This window comes from Megalobrama amblycephala, linkage group LG2 (assembly GCF_018812025.1).
Source record: "Megalobrama amblycephala isolate DHTTF-2021 linkage group LG2, ASM1881202v1, whole genome shotgun sequence".
Classification (NCBI taxonomy): domain Eukaryota; kingdom Metazoa; phylum Chordata; class Actinopteri; order Cypriniformes; family Xenocyprididae; genus Megalobrama; species Megalobrama amblycephala.
Window position 1 is genome coordinate 18885566 of NC_063045.1, and position 23114 is coordinate 18908679.

Sequence of the window (23114 nt, forward strand, 5' to 3'; positions counted from 1 at the left end):
CAGAAGACATACAATTTATGCAGTAATATAATAATTTCATATATATTCAAAAATATTTGTAAAGAAAAATATATACACATACACAAAATGTATATCATATATATCACTATAAAATCTAATAACTTATTAATTTTTTTAAATTATACAATTTATTAAAATATTTTTGACTCATGAATATATACACACACACACACACACACACACACACACACACACACACACTCATAAAAACACATAGGTTTGGAATATCATGAGTGTGAGTAAATGATGACGATGATGATTCATTTTCTTTAAGTGAAAAAAGTTAGAAGTTTGGATACTTTGTTTTTAGTTCCAGCAGGTCAAGCTGCTGATCTGAGACCACTTTTGTGAATTAAAAAGATTGTATTGATTCTCAGATTGAATAGGATGACAGAAATTCTGTATTGGGACTGGCCTATACTGCGTTGGATCAAAACTGGAAATAATCCGAAGATCACGGACGACAGATACAACAGATACCAGATGGAGCGAGTTTGTGCAGGAGAGAAAATATGAAAAAAAGACATTAGTGGAGTGATTATGTGCAGCCTATATCAGCACAACGGGGTGATCTTCAGTTCAACGACGAGAGAGAGAGAGAGATGAAAAGATAATATCAGCTACATGCAGGATGAGAGAGATGAACACACTCATCTGTCTGTATCCTCTAATCTGAGTAAACAGGGCGACGTTGGTGTCACACACAAGGGCGTGGAAATAATAGCTCAAGCTTCATGGGGCACATCTGCGATAATCTTTAAGTTAGGAGGAAAATATGCCTTATAATACAGTGGTATGTGACACACATAAGAGATACAGGGGGGTTGTGGGAGGATAAAGCGGGACTTTTCAACATCATTCTCTGTTTAAACTCAAGCAAACAGGCAACTGTTTCCATTCAATCATCATGTTTATGTTTTCTCAAACTGTAAATCAGTCGACACAGACTTTTTCATTGTCCGCTAATAATTTGTAAACACACACAAAATCAGCGGAATTGCTTCTCTGTGTTTGTTTTAAAAGAGGCCGTTTAGAACAATTCTCCGTCTACACTGGAAAGACGCCACTTTTCGCACAAGTTTACGTGAACACAATCCTCTTAAGAGTAATCACCCACCTCGGGCTTTCAAAAACAGACTCACGCTGATTTACTCAGAGGAGAGAGCGAGTCTTGGCATTTTAAAGGACATGCAAAAGGTTTGCAAACCAGTTCCCACTATACAGGTGCTGGTCATATAATTAGAATATCATCAAAAAGTTCAAAATGTGAAACTTGTATATTATATTCATTCATTACATACTGACTGATATATTTCAAATGTTTATTTCTTTTAATTTTGATGATTATAACTGACAACTAAGGAAAATTCCAAATTCAGTATCTCAGAAAATTAGAATATTGTGAAAAGGTTCAATATTGAAGACACCTGGTACTACACTCTAATCAGCTAATTAACTCAAAACACCTGCAAAGGCCTTTAAATTGTCTCTCAGTCTAGTTTTGTAGGCTACACAATCATGGGGAAGACTGCTGACTTGACAGTTGTCCAAAAGACGACCATTGACACCTTGCACAAGGAGGGCAAGACACAAAAGGTCATTGCAAAAGAGGCTGGCTGTTCACAGAGCTCTGTGTCCAAGCACATTAATAGAGAGGCGAAGGGAAGGAAAAGATGTGGTAGAAAAAACTGTACAAGCAATAGGGATAACCATACCCTGGAGAGGATTGTGAAACAAAACCCATTCAATAATGTGGGGGAGATTTACAAAGAGTGGAGTGCAGCTGGAGTCAGTGCTTCAAGAACCACTACGCACAAACTTATGCAAGACATGGGTTTCAGCTGTCGCATTCCTTGTGTCAAGCCACTCTTGAACAACAGACAGTGTCAGAAGCGTCTAAAGACAAAAAGGACTGGACTGCTGCTGAGTGGTCCAAAGTTATGTTCCCTGATGAAAGTAAATGTTGCATTTCCTTTGGAAATCAGGGTCCCAGAGTCTGGAGGAAGAGAGGAGAGGCACACAATCCACATTGCTTGAGGTCCAGTGTAAAGTATCCACAGTCAGTAATGGTTTGGGGTGCCATGTCATCTGCTGGTGTTGGTCCACTGTGTTTTCTGAGGTCCAAGGTCAACACAGCTGTATACCAGGAAGTTTTAGAGCACTTCATGCTTCCTGCTGCTGACCAACTTTATGGAGATGCAGATTTCATTTTCCAACAGGACTTGGCACCTGCACACAGTGCCAAAGCTACCAGTACCTGGTTTAAGGACCATGGTATCCCTGTTCTTAACTGGCCAGCAAACACGCCTGACCTTAACACCATAGAAAATCTATGGGGTATTGTGAAGAGGAAGATGTGATATGCCAGACCCAACAATGCAGAAGAGCTGAAGGCCACTATCAGAGCGACCTGGGCTCTCATAACACCTGAGCAGTGCCACAGACTGATCGACTCCATGCCACGCCGCATTGCTGCAGTAATTCAGGCAAAAGGAGCCCCAACTAAGTATTGAGTGCTGTACATGCTCATACTTTTCATGTTCATACTTTTCAGTTGGCCAAGATTTCTAAAAATCCTTTCTTTTTATTGGTCTTAAGTAATATTCTAATTTTCTGAGATACTGAATTTGGGATTTTCCTTAGTTGTCAGTTATAATCATCAAAATTAAAAGAAATAAACATTTGAAATATATCAGTCTGTGTGTAATGAATGAATATAATATACAAGTTTCACTTTTTGAATGGAATTAGTGAAATAAATCAACTTATTGATGATATTCTAATTATATGACCAGCACCTGTAGCTAAAGTGGCTAACAAGAACTTTGAGTAAAATATTCAATGAGGAAAAAAGGGGCAGGGCTTGATTCTATTTTATAAAATTTCTATTTTATATTTCTTATTTATCTAAATTTTTATTATATAAATATAAAAATTATATTATATATTATAAATATATATTATTATAAAATAATAAAATATATAAATATATATTATTATTTATATTTTTTATATTTATCTAATTTTTTTCTATAGTTCCCATTATAGCTTATCTGGCTAACAAGAACTATGAGTAAAACAGGATATTCAATGAGGAAAAAGGGACGGGCCTTTATTTTATCAGCCAGAAATCGATTGGACCATAACAGAAAGGAGCCAGACGTGAATGCAAGTTAGCAAAAATAATGGCTGAATTGCTGTATGTCTGCATAACCTAATAGCACACATGGCATTGGTGATGTCATCAGAGACACAAAGTCGTTTCAGAAAAGGAGCAAGTTATTTAATTTTGATTAAGAATTCTGATTAATAATTATTATCAGGATAATATGCACTGATCAGGAATGTGTATTCAGTTAGGCCATGGTTCCAATAACCTGGATAACATTCAGCCTGTCAGTGCTTAGACCATACGCCGCATACACTGCATCAAATTGGTCTGCATGGCTGTTGTCCCAGAAGGAAGCCTGTTCTAAAAATGAGCACAAGAAAGCCTGCAAACAGTTTGCTGAAGACAAGCAGACTAAGGACATGGATTACTGGAACCATGTCCTTTATTCTGATGAGACCAAGATAAACTTATTTGGTTCAGATGGTGTCATGCGTGTGTGGCGGCAACCAGGTGAGGAGTACAAAGACAAGAGTGTCTTGCCTATAGTCAAGCATGGTGGTGGGAGTGTCATGGTCTGGGGCTGCATGAGTGCTGCCGGCACTGGGGAACTACAGTTCATTGAGGAAACCATGAATGAGCAGAGCATGATCCCCTCCCTTCAGAGACTGGGCCGCAGGGCAGTATTTGAACATGATAACGACCCCAAACACAACTCCAAGATGACCACTGCCTTGCTAAAGAAGCTGAGGGTAAAGGTGATGGACTGGCCAAGCACATCTCCAGACCCAAACCCTATTGAGCATCTGTGGGGCATCCTCAAACGGAAGGTGGAGGAGCACAAGGTCTCTAACATCCACCAGCTCCGTGATGTCGTCATGGAGGAGTGGAAGAGGACTCCAGTGGAAACCTGTGAAGCTCTGGTGAACTCCATGCCCAAGAGGGTTAAGGCAGTGTTGGAAAATAATGGTGGCCACACAAAATATTGACACTTTGGGCCCAATTTGGACATTTTCACTTAGGGGTGTACTCACTTTTGTGGCCAGCGGTTTAGACATTAATGGCTGTGTGTTGAGTTATTTTGAGGGGACAATAAATTTACACTGTTATACAAGCTGTACACTCACTACCTTACATTGTAGCAAAGTGTCATTTCTTCAGTGTTGTCACATGAAAAAATATTTACAAAAATATGAGGGGTGTACTCATTTCTGTGAAATACTGTACATGTATATTTCTGGATGTGTTGGGAAACGTGAGCAGTACACTCACCATTTTCTGGCTGGTCCTTGATGTCACCTTCACTGGGCTGGTTCGGACTTTCAGACTGTCCTGTTTCTGTAGAAAGACACACAAAGACAGAGAGAGTCAGAAAGTGAGACTTTCGTTTCACGACCACACTGAGATCAAGCACTTGACAGTCTCTTGAAATCTGTGTTTCCGGAATCTCGAGACTTAGATATTAAACGTTTAGTCCAGAGTAACAAGAGTACCAAGGAATCACCGATGGCTGTGCTGACCATGCAGTCTGGCAGCCAACCACACACTGGCCATGCAGGTGAAACCCTACGCAGATGTGTTTATGCAGGAGGCAACCATGTTGCGGGTTCAATAGAGCTGACTGCTGCCAGGACAGACAGACAACTACACACGTCGAAAAATTCTTAGTCTTTCTAGGCGTTAAGTGACTGTGTTATCATGTTAATAAATGTGATTCACTGCAACTTAAAAACAATAATATGGTAAATAAAGTAAATATATGAATAAATCAAATTAAAGTGATTTAAAATCGAATATTAGGACATCAATTATGGTTATATTAATCAATTGACAGACTTAACTGTAAATTTCAGCTTACATTCAGACACAAAGGGAAGTTATCGGGGAAAAAAAAGTCTGACTGTACTCTAGCCAATGTCCTTTTGGCACGCAGTTTGGTAGGTCAGACCGACAGTGGGGCCTGGGCTGTGAATTCACACTGAGTGTGCTATTTGCAGCCGAGGCACTTATGGAAATAAGTCTAGAGAGAGAAATCCTTCAGACCTGGGTGTACTGCATAAAAAAGGCCCTATAAATTTGATGGGCTCCGATTTCTCCCAAGAAGTGCTCTTTAACGGTGCCATTAGCTGCGATAGCAATGCTTCGTGCCTAGATAGTGGGGAATTTTTCGCAAAGATTCACCCCGTTCACTTTAACTCTTCTACGAGAGCCAAAAATGGCAAAGAAACACCCTTTAGGATGATTTAGATGCTGGGGTGAGTATTGATTTTACACTGGAGATAAAATAGTCGTGATGGGAGAAATATTACCTATGTCGCACTGGTGACCACCCAAAACAAAATGGCTGGCAAATCTGAATCATGACTTTTTTCACTTCACTTTTTTTGCAAAATATATATTAAAACATAACATTGGAGCACAAATATAACTAAAAGGCTAAACTGCACAAAAGTTAGTGTACAAAAATGTCTACAATTTTGGTTAACAATGAATCGCGAAAAAGTAACTTCTGAACATCATTTTGAGTACAAATGTAACTAAAAGGCTAAATTGCACAAAAATTACTATAGAATTTCAGCTGACGATAAATCATGGAAAAGTAACTTTCGCTAAAAGAAGAAAAAGCAAAACCCAGACCCTCACCACCACCACAAAAAAAAAAAAAGTTTGGCCAGCCCCTTCATCTGCTCCTAGACAAAGTAAACAATTTAGGGCCTTGTTTGCATTCAGCTCAGCATTGCCGTCTGCATCAACAGTTTAAAACAAAGGCAATCTGAAGAGTGGGCCGAAACAACGGGGGTAAAAAAAGAAAGAAAGAAAAAACACGCAGCAACACCCCCCGCCCCAGCAACAGCCCAGAGATATGTGAAAGCGCAACGAAGGGGGCCGGGAAACTGGGTGCCGGGTGGGTGAGAGTGTGCGGGGACTTTCACACACTCTCCTAGTTGCCCTCCGTGGACCAAGTGCTCTCTCACACAGCGCCCATTGCTAATTAAATATGCAAATGAGGCGTGAGACCCAGACTCTGTGTGTCACATCTGCATTTACCCCCTGTCGAGGGCCCTCGGAGAGCGAGGGGTGACACAAAAAAACCCCTCCCGCTTGAAATAAACAAAAAAAGACACTAAACAACAAACAACTAAATACCGTGCACAAACAGGCCCATTCACCAGGCCTAAACCCTCTATACAAGAGCATAACAAGCCACTCTATGGGCCGCCGACTGAAAGACAGAGGAGGGATGGTTCCTGCCTATCTCTAATTTTGTTCTCACACCATCAAAACGATGGGAACGGCACTCGGGTGTGGGAGAAGAAAAGCAACCTGGAGTGACTCAGTCAACGTGTTATTCTGCCTCGATACGACAACTGAATTCATTATCGAACAATCGAAAAGGGACGCTGAGGAAAAAAGATGTCGTTTAACGTCTGATAACAAGCCTGGGCTAATTGAGATGGGCTCAGGTTACTTCACAGTGTCAAACTGATCGGAAAAGCAACCTGGAGTGACTCAGTCAACCTGTTATTCCACCTCGGTCCGACAATGCAATTCATTATCGAACAATCAAAAAGGTAAAAAGATGTTGTTTAGCAGCCCGGGCTAATTGAGACGGGCACAGGTTGCATCAAGGTGTCGAACCGATAGGAACGTGGCTGAATTAGTTGGCGAGGTGATTCCCTAATTAGATCATTAGGACCGGCTTGCGGCAGCAGGCAGGTTGGGTAAGAGCGTTATACCCCCTGGCCTGCCTCCGACTCTTCCTCTCCCAGGCCAGGCCGAGGGCTTCAGGGGGCACGTTCATACACTCACACACACCCCGCCTGGTCTGTTTCATTATGCATGCGCTAAACCATCTGTACTTCTCGCAGGTCCGCTCGTCCCAACCCGCCGCTTTCTCACCAAGTGCTTTGCTGTAATCCAATTGTGTGTTAAAACCCCGCTTTCAAAAGGCCCTTTACACAGTGGGCTCAGGAACACGAAGGCCCATAAAAGGAGGCAGAAACTTAATTTAGAAATACAAACGGGCCTTTCTGGAGTATCAATGGAAGGTGAAGCTCCAGGGATTGGAGCATTGTTTCCACAAGTATCATCCCCCAGATTTTTTTCCTTTGGTCCGCCACAGACATTATGAGATGGTGGGTGCCGAAATTCCTGCATGGTCACACTCGAGACTATCCGGACTATCCGAGGAAGTCAGAGGGAACGATTGCTACAGCAATGCAAAAATTTTTTTTTTTTTTTTTTTGGACAGCAGCATATTTGGGCTATGATGCACATTACATAAAAATGACTTGAAGGGAAAAAAAAAAAAAAAAAAAAAAATGAAATAATTTCTGGGAACTGTAATGAGTCACAGATGGAGAACATGATGAAACCTGAAATTATGAGTGACATGAGAAAAAAGGGAGGAAATGCAAGAGAGAAAGAGTAAATCAAACAAGAGTAAATCATAATTTAATGCTTTCTAATATAAAATTTTACAGAAGTTAATATAAAACAATGTTTAAATATATGATTAAATGTTCAAAATACGTTTTTTGTGAAAAAACAAATTTTTTCGTCGAACTACAATTATATTTATTTTGTTTTCACATTTAAAGGAAAATGAACTTAAATGAGAGAACATGAGCTAAATTTAAAAGACATTTATGCCAAAAGACAAAAGTTTGGGGTCGTTTATTTATTTTTTTTTTTAAATGTTTTTGGATGAAGTCTCTTATGCTTGCCAAAGCTGCAATTATTTGATCAAAAATGAATTAAAAACAGAAATGTTGTGAAATATTATTACAAATTAAAACAATTGTGTTTTGTTTTAATATATTTAAAAATTAAATTTATTCCTGTGTTGGCAAAGCTAAATTTTCAGCATCATTACTCCAGTCTTTAATGTCACATGATTCTTCAGAAATCATTTTAATATGCCGATTTGCTGCTCAAGAAACATTTCTAATTATTAATGTTGAAAAAAGTTGTGCTGCTTAATATTTTAAGACACTAAAAATTTATTTACTGTCACTTATGATAAATTTAATGCATCCTTGATGAATAAAATTTAAAAAAAAAAAAAATCTTACTAACCAAAATTTTTTGTACGGTGGTCTATACAGTATGTATACCCACTTCAACACCATTTCATATCAGCACTGGTTGTCATTCTTCTGCAGGGAAGTGGAGAGAGCCGTTTGTTTCCGTCGGGCCGCTGCCCGTGTGCAGTGTTTGAGTAACCCTGACCTTTCCCCCTGCGCTTTTACGTCACACCGTATTTAATAAGAGGCAGTGTTTAGACAGGACCCTTCTGCTTCTCCTCTATAGATCAGCCCGTTGCTGAGGCCTGCACTGTTTTTCTTCTCTCGTGGAGCGTCGCTTGTTTACACTGCTGTTTTCGGAGGACCGGGAAGCGAGACGGGAGGGGATAGTGTTACAGGCCGTGTTTACAGATACTGTCTGGATTTTGAATAGTAATACTGGTGTGTTTTCTTTCGTTCTTCTGTAACTTTTGAGAAATACAGAATGCACTTTTAAGGACAGGGACCAAAGTAGGGAGCCCTAACAGCTTTGATGTGCTTCAGTCAAGCTCATACACCAGAGCAGGATGTGTAAAAATGAGAAGAAACCACTCTGCGGTCGCCCAGCGATGACATTATGGGATCATTGTGGTACAGTAAACCAACTATTGCAACCCGGCAAAAAGCAATAAAACTTCCCGAGTCTCAATTATTCTTTTGTCAGTGTGACTTGAGCAATTCCCCCCTGCAAATATAAAGCTAAACCAGCCACTATAACAAAAGCTATCAATAAAGGAATACTATGTTTCCTTACTTAAACTTGTAAATCAGCTCTTGTGCTAATGGTGTAAGACAAGCTGTCTGGATTGCCAAGCTACCGTTACCAAGACACAAAAGCGGGACATTCCAGGCTTATTCGAACCCTTGTTCCCCCTGGACTGGCAGGGACACTGGGAACAAGATATTGTTATTAGCTAATGCAGGATATGGATGGTGTGTAATAAAAATCTAGCACAGAAAAGTCAATAGCTCTGTTACAAAACTTAGCTAGCTGTCTTGCTGTCTACAAAGGGTAACATCCTAACTCAAATGTAACCTTGTTAATGACCAATGTGGAAAGTTCATGGGTGCACACTATGTAAATAGCGACTGTGCTGTTAGCTTGCTGCTAAGCTAACAACGTGGTACTCTTACAACCATAAAAATACACAACACGCAAATATACTGAGTAAAATTAAAAAAATAAAAATTAATATAAAGTTACGTTAACTGTAGTTATTTTCGTCAAACTTTAGCAAGTTTCTAAGGTAACAAAAGAAGATTATTGATTCTTTTAATTAATATAATCCATCACGCACTTTTTTACTTCTGAAAAACAAAAACTGTGTAGAAAACAATGATGAATCATATGCAACTCTTATTTTCTGCAGTTATTTTAGCCAAAGTTTGTGTAGTATCAAGTTGGTGCGTAATGACTATTGGGTAAATTTCCCTCTTCGCTTCCTGTGATATATCGATGTACACCTGTTCTCTATGCTGTCTACAGTGCCCTTCGGACCAAACATATATGCTTCCTAGACTACGCAGGGCACTGGAACATAACCTTAGTCTCTCCATCCCTCCCTCTCTGGCTGGTCGAAATGTTTCAGAGGGAGAGAAGGAAAAAGTGGACCATCCTCAATGCTAGCAGCTCCTCTATGGGAAAAGATGTATTCCCCTGGCCTGTAGGCAAACCCTTTCTTTCTTCCAGAGCACTGTGCTTCTCGACTCCCCTGATATGAACTACAGTTTCTAGGAAAAGGCAGGAAAGGCAAGCAGAGGAGGAGGAGGAGGAGGAGAAAAAGTTCTTGGCCTTTTCCCAGGAATGGAGAGAGAGAGAATCAGAATCCCAGAATTCCCCTGGGATATGGTGAAATATACAGCCCTGGGGCCACTTTCAATTTACTCTCTGCAGTTCTCTTTCACTCTCTCCCTCTCTCCCTCTCTAAATAGCTGGGCTGTGAGAGAGAAGTCGAAGCTGTCAGGGATCTAATGTGTACCGCGACCTCCTGTAGCCCTGATGTGGAGAAATAGAAAGATCGCGAGTGGGTCAAGTGTCTGTGTGAGCACGGATTCCTCAAAGGGAGTATGAGGAGAGGGGAATATCCGTAACACCAAACAAGAAAAGAGCAAAAATCAAACTGAAATACATTAAACTTCAACAGTGAGACTGAATTTAAAATACCAGAATGTAGTGATTAGGCAAAAATTAGACCTTTGGAAACAGCCAGGCCAAAAGTACTTCAAACAAAAAGCTGTTGCGATGCCTACTTCCGCAAGCTGCAGACACATCCTGTCTTTGTCTTCAGAGCGTCTCTTGCTTGTCCTAGTGGAACACACAAGGTGGCACAGGTAGAAGAGTTTGTCCTTGTTCTGACAGCGGAGATCTTTCAACAAATATAGTCTAAAAAAAACATGAACCGGGCTCTCCATGTGGCCCCTGGGGTCCAGGAGAACAACACAATAGGTAGTTTGTGCATTGTTATCCCTGTTTCTGAGCCTATGTGCACTGTAAGGAGAGAAGAATGCCTGTGTTTGACCTCTGTCAGGCCTGATTTCCTGCCGAAGACGAGTCGTGTCTGAGGACACGGTACTGAATCGGAAAAAAGTGTTGTCAGTTTGATTGTCATTTGCCAGAGATCTAATCTCAGTGAGTACCGTGAGACCGTCCTTTTGTGGCACGGGAGTCTATGTGTGTACGTACGTGCATGCAGTAATTCATCGCTCTCCAAGAGTCCAGCTGACAGGCTCCAGCTGCAGACGGCAAGGAGACGTGCGACATACATGCAGAGTGTTCATTGCTGTCAGGATTGTGGACACACCTGTCTCTACAACAACTACCGTCTGTAACCAGGTAGTCCATCTCCAACTGACATGGAGGTGTCAATGCTTGCTACAGTCATTACTCAGACAGGGAGTGTAGTTCCCCAAGACTACACAACCAATTCCCAATACAATGGAGTTATACAAACATATTCAATTTAACAAACACAATTAATGATACCATGAAATGGTTTGGGGACACCATTTTGATGTACTTCCCATTAAAACAGGAAGTCAGGGTGGGCTATATCAAAGGGTTTTCAAAAATAGCCTTTATTTTACATTACTTTACAACAAAACAATACCTGACAGCTTGTTCCAAGGAGAAATGCAGTGATAAACAATGCTTTGCTACTTGCTATTGCTAATTAAAGGCAGGTTGTGTTCATAATTTAGAGGAAGAAGACGTTCTCAATTTAGAGAGAATTTGATTAGCCAAAATTTGCATAGTGCAAGATAATTCATCAGTATTTTGGTCTATTGTTGGTCCAGAAGAAAAAGACTAAATGCTAAATGTTTAATTCTAACAGGACTAGCACATAGATAGAATCAAAGCTACCAGGCATGGGCTAAAAGCCACAAAATTGGTTCCTAAACTATAATAGAGATTTTCTTGTATTTACTGGGCCACAAACTGTCAACTTTACCCATAAATACAACCCTAAGTAAATCCACAGAGCATCAATAAATGGCGGGGGCGACATTTTCACCGTTCATGGCACAGGAGGGTGTGCTTGGCTGGCCACCGATACCAACTATAACGCTGTGGGCAGAGAAGCCTCGTCTCAAACCCCCCTCTTCCCTTCTCCCTCAGAATGAGTGAAAATAGAAAGTCTCCATGATCTTGGCAGTAGGACATTGGGAGAAAAAAAAGATGGGGTGATTCAATTTGGCAGCCAACTTTTTCACTCTCTCTCTCTTTGGTTGTCTTCCTCTCTCTCCCTATTTGCTTGCTCTCTTCCTTGGAGAGTGGCTGGCCAAAGCCCATGTTTGGAACAGACTGGAAGACACTTGCCAAGGCTGAAGCGTACGCCACCAGGGATGCACTACCCAGCCCGCAACTTCCCCTGCAATGCACTTCTCTCCAGCCGCTTCTCACTAAGGGAAACCCCCCTGGAAGCTTGGCCGCTAGAAAAAGTGGCCACCCAGAACTCCACACATCAAAACAAACAAAACAAAAATCACAACATTCACAAAAACTAACCAGAGGTCTGAGTCATGTTAGATTAAGAGTTAATCATTTTATAAAAATAATAAACAAAAAAATAAATCATTAAACCATTATATATATATGCATAATATTATAATTAACTGCATACTTGAATTGTTATATTTCTTGCTGGTCTATAGTGAGGATACAGACCTAAAACAACCAGCCTATATAAAATAAAGACAAATTATGTAATTTTCCAAGAAATACATTCCTTATTGATTTTTCATTTTATATTGATTTGATTTAATTCATCCGATGAATAAAAATTATAAAAACTAATTTCAAAATGTAGCCGGTCAATACTTCTGGTGCTACAATGTTCTTGTGCACTTTCTAAATTTCATGTAAATCACTCGTGTCCATAATTCACATACAGTAAGTGTTGCATAAACAATCTCCCCACAGCCCACAAACAAGGCACTACGTTCAAAGCCTTGACACAAGCTCTATATTGTCTAGACATCCGAAGCGGAGTCATTTTTATTTATGCTGCGCAATTGTGCCGTGAATTAGAATTCAAAAGCAATCGTTTCGAGAGGCTGGGGAAGTAAAAGCCTTTGGACAAATGCTCAGTTGTGAACGGCGACTTGGTCCAAGTCCCTGGCGTACACCCGAAGCATACATGGAGATACTAGCCAAAGCTCTAGGTTGTCATTTCAACACTTCCAGGCCCTTAAACTAACAGTGAAATTGGTGGAAGAATAGGGAGGGCGTGAAAAACAGATATGTGTTGCCGTCTACAAACAAAAACGATCGTGTGCTGTCTCAATCGTGGCTGGAGAAAGAGAAACCGTTACAGCGTCCAACTCATGTCAAGACAGACAGGCAAATGAGAACTGACAATTTCATGTAGGATGTTGAATTTCATTTTTCACCCTACGTGTAGAAATATAATGCCATCACGCTCTGCTCCCACACCATCGCTCCTCCCCTCCGCCTCCATTTTGTGCCGATCAGTCTGCCACCATTTTAAGACAGTCGCTTCTCAACAGGAACCCAAAACGAAACAATCAGGCCTGTCAGGTGAGAAACCCATTGTCTGTTTGCCACAACTGTTCTTCAGACTATTCAAACACAATAGTTCTAATAATTAAAAATGCAATTGGATATGTTAACAAAAGGAAGGGAAAACGTGCCAAAATCCCCATTTAAAAGCAACTCATTGGCGCTCTTCATCGTCCTTTTTTTCCTCCGCCACACAAGCTTATCCCAACCATAGCTGCTAAATCGTCCTGCCAGGCACAGCAATACTGAGAGAATCACGTTAGCTGCTCCTATTGTTGGATGACACAGAAAACACTATTGCCAAGAAGTTTACTGCCAAGTTCAACAACATCCTGATTTGAAAAAAAGGAGGGAAAAAAGACAAAAGTCCGATCCCACACACGCAGGCGCGTATAACCATTACTTTTGGGAGATTCATTAATAACGCAGAGATGCAGATGTTACCATTTATCTCTAATACACCCTCACTCCTCTTAATACTTTACACCCTGGCAGCCATCTTAAAAGCTCTGGCAACCATTTTAAAAGTGCCCTCTCTTTATTTGAGCGCTTGCCATTCCCCCTTGCCACCCTTTGCCGAACAATAGGCTACTCAGGATTTAGTAACCATGTCGGCCAAATCTACAGTTTGCCATTTTTATGGCGAACAAACTATGACATGGGAAAAATTGAGATAAATAAAAGAAATAATCAGAGAGACGATGCCTAAATTAGCATTTTGCTGTTCTACCAACGGTGAAACTGAATGAATACAAGGTCAAAATTTCATATTGTGCTTTATAACATACAATCTTTTATGAAACAGGATCATTTACATGAATGTAAAAAGAGAATGTTCTCAAAATGATGTCTGATTGTTTATTGAAAATTTACAATTTGTTCATTGTTAGAACAATTCTTTGATTATACAAATTTTATAATTTATTTTTTATTTTTTCGCCCCAGTTTATTAAAAACGAAATCAAAATAAATCTCTCGTTCTAGTTAATCCCAAAAATTAAGCCTAATGGTGCCAAAATGTGTCTGTTGAAGACTTCATCCTGTAACAGCAGGATGAAAAGTGGTCTGCATAAAGGAGGAATTTTTCCACAGTTCACATTACAAGGCACTGCTGGACAGTAAATGTTTGCTTGACTGCCATAAGACAGAATTCACAACACAAGCTATATAACGTTTCATATTACAGCCTGTTTTACAGCAATGCAAGCGGCTGATACTGCAGTGGTGTATGCATGTGTGTGTATGTGGACCTCTGCCCAGACCTGGAGGCCTGAGTCTCATTTATAATGCCTGTTGTTCTGTTAAGATGCTCAAGGAATCACTCACCCACGGCAATTCCAGCAGCGACGGTGGATCAATTAACGAAAGCATGATTAACATTACAGGAGAGCACCGTGGAATAATGGACGTCTCTGGAAAGTGGATTAGGTCGAGAGGAACCTTGACGTGCGGCCGAGATATTGCGCCATTGAAGGACGCCATCAGCAGCGGCATGACATAAGCCAGACCGAAATAGTTTGGGAATGCAATTGATGAATTGCCATATTGATTCAGTTCTGCCTCACTTACCATAATTATAGCGCTGTAATGGATAGCATTACTGCTGCCACTTTTTGTTTTATCCTTTCTTTTCCTTTTTCATCAACTCTCCACTTCTGAACTTGTTTGGAAACTGTACGAACTGTACATGTGGTTATGTACTCTGATTGAAAAACCAGAGATGTGAATGACATACTTCTGAAGCCCTGAACCTGTCAAAATTGACTCTTAACTGGAAGGCCTTCATAATTACACTGATTTTGGGGTCATCTGAACCTGATTGCACAAGTTTCTAGGGGAAAATTTACATGAAACATGCTCTTGCGTTCAAAAACATCTACAATAAGCGCAACGGAAGTGAACATATTGTAGGAATCTCATGATTTTAAAAGTTGGACTATTTTAAAGTTAAAAGCAACACTACTGATTATAGGTGCCAATTTATGCCAGTGGGTGCCCATACTCCACTATAACGCAATGAGAAAAGGCACGTGCAAATACAGTACCAACCAAATATAAACATTATTATTCACCACTGTTTCCATGAGCAAATGATAACCGAGCTCATTATAACATTCTCATTACTCAGTTATATTTGGTGTTATTTTTTTCGAGAGTACTTTTTTTTCCGTTCATTGGTGCGTTTGATGAATTCATTACGCAAAAGTTATTTGAGTCTCACGAAGAGAAATGCAGGGATTTGCATGGTTTACTAAATAAAATAGGGCTAAAAATACCTATATACAATAAGCACTTAACAAATAACTATTAAATAATATAATAAATAACTAGAGAACTGGCTGACTAAAATCAGCTTGAAAACGGAGTCTCATAAAACAAAGATGAAGCTAATCCGTAATTTCTTGACAAGTTAAACTGTTATTTCATAACTCAGTCATGGAAGTCTGGTGGCTGAAATATTCTGGCAACATTAGATAATTCTAGAGAAAAAGCACGTTGAGATTCGTGACATGACAAAGTTTGAGCGTGTCCAGTGCGAGAGTCAAAGAATTGCTCGCGAATTACATGGATGCGCTCTCACGTTACAATAATGCACTCTCGACATTTGTCAATAAAATAACGTCATAGAAAATTCCTCAAATGAACTATAAAAACAAAAAGAAAGCCGTGTCTGAAAGCTGCAATCGATTTTTATTGGTTAAAATGAAAGGAGAATATCTTGTTTGTTTTGAGATCAGCGCCTATGCTACTGATGGAACATCAAAAAAAAAAAAAAAAAAAACTAAAAAAACACAAGATGTAATGCAATGACTAAAGACGTACTTCTTAATGTGTATAACTATATAAACATCTATACATACTATATAAACATCTATATACAGATATAAAATAACAAACGTCATAAATTTTGGATAAAAATATAAATAAAAACGCAAATATATTATATTTATATATTAAACATTTAAAAATGATAATTATATAATATTTTTCAAGGTTTGTATAAATAATCTAAAATATATTTATTTAATATCAACTAGTCAACCGTCACAGCCCATCCCTACTACCTTCATGGTTTCTCCATGTCACTTTTGTATCGTGACCCTCTGCGGCACGCTGCCTTGCAGGGTCGCTCTGATCTGATGAAGAATGCCAGCATGGGGAGCCAATGTCAGTCCCACATAGAGACAAAGTGCCGACTCATAGCAGGAGAGTGGAGACCGCCTCCCCCCTCTCTCAGTCTCAGTCATTGATAACTAGAAAATGTTACCAGAGAAAGGTTACTATGAGCCACACAATGGGCTTCTTGTATTGTTGCAACCCCCTGGGTCGAGGAGAGAGGGAGAGAGGGGAGTCCTGGCATGTCTCCTTTTAGAAGGCTCTGTTACATACTGAGTCAAGCCTTTATAGTGCTAGTACGATCATGTAGAGATGTTTTGTAATTTTGTTTCCATGTGTTATGTCAAACTATAGTTTATGAAATAGTAAAAACACAATAATATTAAACTGGAAAGTGAAAACATTCCTGAACAGTCTGAACAGTCATTTTTTGACTCACTATATAAACTAAAGAAATACCAATATAAAAGCCACTCAATTATTTTCAAAAAACCCAATGCTACAGGTACTAATCAGCTAAGAGAAAAAGCAAGAGAAGAAGCGTATGGTAAGGGTGGTGTGGAGAGATCGATGGGGCCGTTAGGGACTGCCATCTCTCAGGTTACTGTGTGTGTTGCCCACGAGCCCGTCTGGAGCTCTGCCCCGACCGCACACACTTCCCAATAGCTCAGATCCTACAGTGCCCACTAGTGTTAATTTCATTAACGAAATGTTCGTTGACGACCATTTTTTTCCATGACTAAGACAAGATGTCATTAAATGATAACTTTCACTATATCAACATGCAATATAAATGAATCGATGAAAAAAGATGATATATCGATGAAAGACGAGACTAAAATGTAGTTTAAAAAAATCTGTACCAAAATCTCTCTTTGTTTTTGTCGAAAAACAAAAACGTTTTTAACGAGCTTTCATTCTTGTGGTTGCCAGATGTCAAGATTTTAAATCCCCAATCAGAGCTTTTCTGTTAAAAGGATACATTTTCTGCCCAGTGTTTTACCTAATATTTGAAATCTGGCAACCATGCGCAAGTGCTCTCTCTACACTGTGGAAAGTGCCGACGATGATCTGAAAACAATGACAACAACAAGTAAGCTGGAGTCTCAAATCTCCATTTGAGACATTGTGCTTAAATGGAAGTGTCATTCGGTCAGTCTGTGTTCCTTCACGAGCTGTCTGAATTGTTTACGGTGTTTACTTGATGAACTGTAATAAATCCAAACATGGATCTCGACTATATTTGCGATTGTGGCTGCGGAATAAAGTGTTCATTTGCAAAAACCGATAAAGGCCACTTTTTTTTAAAAATTAACTGACTGCTGTGCGTTATTCTCCACATATATTCATGTTCTGAACCCTAAATACGTTTTGTCAAGTGAAAAGCCGGTATTGTCCACCGTCAAGGCATCGCGAGTTTACGTTTTACAGCAGAAACCGACAAGTGCACCTTTTTTTGTGTACAGAAACCAATAAGTCCGTTTTAGGGAATCAGCGTGCAGTATTTAGGTCAGGTGACAAGGCTGTTAAGTCACCTCAAAAAGACGCACTAGCCGAGTTTCGTCAAAACTGACTAAAATTGATTGAGGATTTATAATTCACACACATGCATGCGTGTGTGTATGTGTGTGCCGATCTGTTAGTGTGTGTGTGCGTTGTATGCACACGTGTGTTTGAGTGTGTTTTAAATGCAATTACAAAGCAATTACTTGGTTTGGTTTAATTAATAATAATCTGTTTTTGCAAATGAACTCTTCAAATGCACAATACTTTTTTTTTTTTTTGGCTGTTTTAATAGAAAACATTAATGTAATTTGGAATTATTGGAATTACTATTAGGAATTTCACCAGTTTTTGTTTAACCAGTTTTCATAATTTAGAAAATGTGTTAACTGATTAAGTAATTATAATTTTGAGCAAAGTATTTGTGATTATCAGTTTAACCATTATACAGCATGATGTTTTCACTGACTAAAACTTGACTAAACAAAAACAGGACAAAGTTGACTAAATGTCAATAAAAACTAAAAAGTACGTTTGACACAGGACTAAGACTAAATTTAAAAATAGCTGACAAAATTAACACTAGTTCCCACTCTGAAGTAGTAAAACAGCATTACATTTTACTCTATTTATATGTAGACTGAAACCAAAAAGGATGATAAATAAAAACTGTTAAAAAAACAAACATTATTAGTTATGTTATTGTTTATCTTATGTTTATAATTTTAAAAATTATTTAAAAAGTTTACTGAATGCACAAACCTCAAGTGATTTGCAAACATCTGTAGTCTATCCAAACATTACCAATTAGCATAATTTAAAAAAATATTATTAATAATGATAATTTAAATATTTAGTATTATTATTTTTAGTAATAATACTAAACATTATTATTATTATTATTATTATTATTATATTTTCATTTATTTTTATACTTTTTTTAAAATAAAAAATTGTAACGTTTACTGAATGATTAGACCAAAACATTCTATGCCTAAAAATATCTAGTAATAATACAGTAGTAACAGTAATTGGATTGTAAATGTCATAGTGACTGAATGAACTTGCAGATCTACAGACATGTGTGTATTGGCTGGTTATGCTTGTTGAGCTGTGGACAATGTCAGCCCAGCCCATCGACCAACGTATCGATCTCCGCTGGGGGAAATTGAGACGGAATTTGCAGTAGTGCAGCAAGGATTTCTGGGCAATGCTCGCTGTACACTGCTCTTTTTTATTTCTCCCTGGATTTTTGCACTGCTTTCTGGGATTCCCTCTTTTTTGATGGCATCTTTTTCTCAGTATATCTGAAAGATTCACTGGCCGATTCAGATGCATTACTCTGATAATGTACTGTATCTCCTTAAAGTGATCATTCACCCCAAAATGATTCAAAAATCAACCTGTGATGTTGCAACCACAAATCCTTTTCTTTCTTTAGTTGAAAACAAAAGGAGACACTTTAAGACGGTTTGAGCGTCTCTGTTTAAAGCAATGAATTACTTGGAATAAAGTAGATAAGTAGTTTGAACCATTTTTATGGACTTATTTTTTTGTAATTATGGAGGATTATACGACCATACATGCTCTCAACAACGACAAAATTTTCATGTTTAGTGCACATTTTAAGAGTAATGCTGCATTGAAAAACAGCGAATAAATGCGTGCGTATGTAAGCGGACTCCCAGACCCTGTATAAGGCCACTTTTAGAGCTGTCAAATATCACGACCTGAATTCATGACTAGATCCGACTTCAGCACCATGTCACCCGTATGGATTACACCCCACGGACCAGGTTGCAATACAGCAGAGGCAACATCTCAATGTCAGGCCTGTTTCTTTACGGTCTTTCCTTCTTTTCCTCCCTTTCTCTTGCTCCCTCTCCCCTTTTACCAGAATATCCTCAGTTGGCCTTTGGACAGTGTCTCTGGAGGGAGGCAATGCATCAGGCTATTTATCACCCAGCAGTTCCCGCAGTAATCAATTAGTCTTTCAGTGGGCGTACCTGGCCCCTCCGGCCTGGCACTACCTGTTACAAGCCTGCCTTCCTGGAATCGCAGGGCCTGAAACTCTCGTTTCTCTTTCTCCCTCCTTTCCTCTTCACTATCGCATGGTCGGCACACTGAGCGAGTGCTTGGGGTAAAACGGATCTGTTATCAGCAGATGGTAGGGTCAGCGGAGGACCAACATAACCATACATGAATGATAGTTCAAATCAAGTGATTTGTTGAGGAGAGGTGTGCTATTAATTGTCTAAATGATCATACTTGCATTTATTTGCATTGTGGATAATAAAATGGGCAAAAAAATAACCCTTTAGACTTCAGGTCTAAAAGGTCAAGAGCCATTTCAAGAAACCAGAACATCAAAGAGACTTTGGCTGGTAAGCAGGTACTAAGCAAAGAGTGTTATTATTGTAAATGAAAACTAAAATAATAACAAAACGAAATTAAATAAACAAAAAAAACTAAACTAAAATATTTTTGTTGCCTGAAAAAAAAAAAAAAAAAAACTAACACAGTTGGGAAAAACTGACACAACACTTTTAAAACATATCTGCCACTGGACTGCCACTAAACTAGAAAACTAAAAAAAAAACTAAAAAAAAAAAGTAATTTGAAAAAATAAAATAAATAAAATATCAAGATATACAGTATATTTTCAAAATATACAGTATATATATATATATATATATATATATATATATATATATATATATATATATATGTACTGTTAAAATTAGCGCGTTAACACATGCGATAGACCCTTTTCACATTTCCGGGTTTCTCAGAAGCGGAAGTCGTCATAGTTGAGTAAAATTCTATAGTGGTGAATGAGAGAATACATTAAATATATTTGTTGTGTTTCCATTTGCTCAAATAGCAAAAGAAAAACGAAAACAATAGTGTTTTCATAACTTTCAAAAAGAGGGAAAAAAATAGAGAGCGATTGATAACGGCAGTCACAAGAGACTTTTACCATCACTCCCATAGTCACTGTATTAGAAACACACTCACAGCAGCGTTAACTAGTTTTTTTGTAATTCGATGCAAAGATAATATAATACTAATTATAGTGTTATAAATGTACATAAGTTTTAAAAAAAATAAAAATATAAAAAACTTGGCAGGATTTATGATATTGATGACTGTTAAAACGCGTCATCACAGTCTGTGAAAAGGGTCTATTAATTTTTTCAGTTTAACACGGTAACATTTTTTAACGCAATTAACGCAGCATCCATTTTTTCCGTCATAATTTGGCTAGAGTTACATTATATGATCACGCTCTTATTCACACAAATGCTTTTAAACCACAAGGCAAACGAGAACGCGTTGTGTGTAAATGTCGCATCTGTGTGACACACACATACGGCTCGTACTCAAAGACGTGCGGCAGTACTGAGTTCTATTTCGCGCTTAAACAATAACACAAAATTATGACAAAATGCCCATTTTGTCGAGTATCCTCATAAGAGCAGTCTTAAATGAGTTAAATAACGTCTTAAATGAACTTGTGAGAGTTGTGAGAAAATGAGATCCACGTCATGTTCGGCAGCAGCAGGTCTTAAAGTCACAGCAGCCTAATAAACCAGTTGCTGTGATGTCTGTCATTAATGTTAATTAAAAAACAAAGGTAACAGAGAAAATTGTAGCTTTAATAAAGATTAATCTATATTTCATTTATAATTTATGGAGTGAAGACTGTAAAGTGTTTGATAACTTTATTCAATTTCTGTATATTTTCTCCTTGTTAGACAGGTATGAAGGCCAAGGGTAAATATGACATTTAATATAATGGCTTTATGTAAAGATTGTTTTAAATTCACTTAAATTAAAAGTTAATTTTTAAAAGCCTAATAAATTCTGAAATTGATAGTTTTTAGTTATACTGTAATGTTGAATGTTTATAATTAATTAAAAAAATAATAATTTCATAGAGACATCAGTACCAGTATTAGTATCATTGATACTGACCTTCATATATATATATATATATATATATATATATATATATATATATATATATATAAAATGAACTATAACCCTCCTAGCAGCCACACAGCCATGCACCCACTCAGAAAACCTTAGCAACCATATAGCAACAACCTGACAAGCAAAAACTCACATTTTCTTAATTTGTGGCACATTCTGTAGTGTAATTCTCTTTTCACATGTTCATTTTGTGTGGGAATCAAGTATTTGTGACTCTTCTCAGATGTGTGTATGTAATGGAGTCTGAAACTAAACTGGTTTTAATTCTGGATTTACTAACATAAACTAAAATACCACCTAATCCCATTTCCTCTCGCTATCGATTCGCCGCGTACATAATTTCAAAGTGCGCTTCGGTAATTGCAAACGAGCATTTACATAAATCTGTCGGCACTGACTAAATGTTTGGTGAATAAACGACACAAGTGCGCACTCATTGATATTCAAGCGCAGACAAACAGAACAAAGGCAGAAGCGGGCAGCAGAGCCAGTGTTTGCGGCCCTCGAGTGCCACTCGGAATCACTGGTTCCCAGGGTTGTCAGGGAGCTCATGCCAAGGCTGCGGGCACGGGGGAGGGAGGGGTGCATGCGAGCACAGGCAGCGCAAAAACAATATAAAATCGAGGTGATGTTGAGAAAATATACCACGTCGCCAAGAAAGATCCACCCCACCCCCAAAATGTGCACCAAAACAGCACCAAGTCACACAAAGACAAGTGTATGTGTGCGTTTGGGGGTGGGGAGGGTACTGAAAGGGGGCACTGTTTACTGTCTGGTCTCCCCCAGCACCGCACAGCCTGTCTCACTTCAAACAAAGCTACTGGCAAGGGAGCGGCAGCAGCCCCTGTTTCCAGGGCCACTGGAGTTTCAAAGAAGTGAAAGAGGGCAGCAGTCTGGAGGCTACAGGGCCCAGGCTGGCATACTTGGCTAGCGTCGTGGCCAGGTGGTCTGGGCACATTGGCAAGACACTGGCACGCCGCCCTATGCAGATGGCTCCCGTCGCCGCCTTTTTAGGTGTCGATCTCTCTCTCTCCGTCTCCTTTTCTTTCTCTTAATACACGCACACGCAAAGTCGGACATATGCCCTCCCTCAAGGTTCGAAGGACGAAATGCATCTGAAAAAAAAAACTCTTGTTGTTTTTTGAATTAACGGTTCAGACCCGTAAAAGAGTCACTGAAAAAGCGAAAAGGAGATACCAGCTGTGCCAGGCTGCCTTTATGCGTGTGCCCTCCACCATGCTGGGACACCATCACCATGGCATCCAAAAGTCCCCAGCGTACC

At 39.0% G+C, this 23114-nt stretch overlaps 1 protein-coding gene across 8 annotated transcripts in view; it reads right to left on the reverse strand.

Moving 5' to 3' along the window:
* Positions 1 to 23114, reverse strand: part of nfia (nuclear factor I/A) — a 170184-nt gene that overhangs the window by 51930 nt on the left and 95140 nt on the right. For all 8 annotated transcript variants that reach the window (XM_048164723.1, XM_048164715.1, XM_048164749.1 and 5 more), the window contains one exon: positions 4403 to 4468. In XM_048164723.1, coding sequence (XP_048020680.1) covers positions 4403 to 4468 — 66 coding nt within the window. The remainder of the gene's footprint in view (positions 1 to 4402; positions 4469 to 23114) is intronic.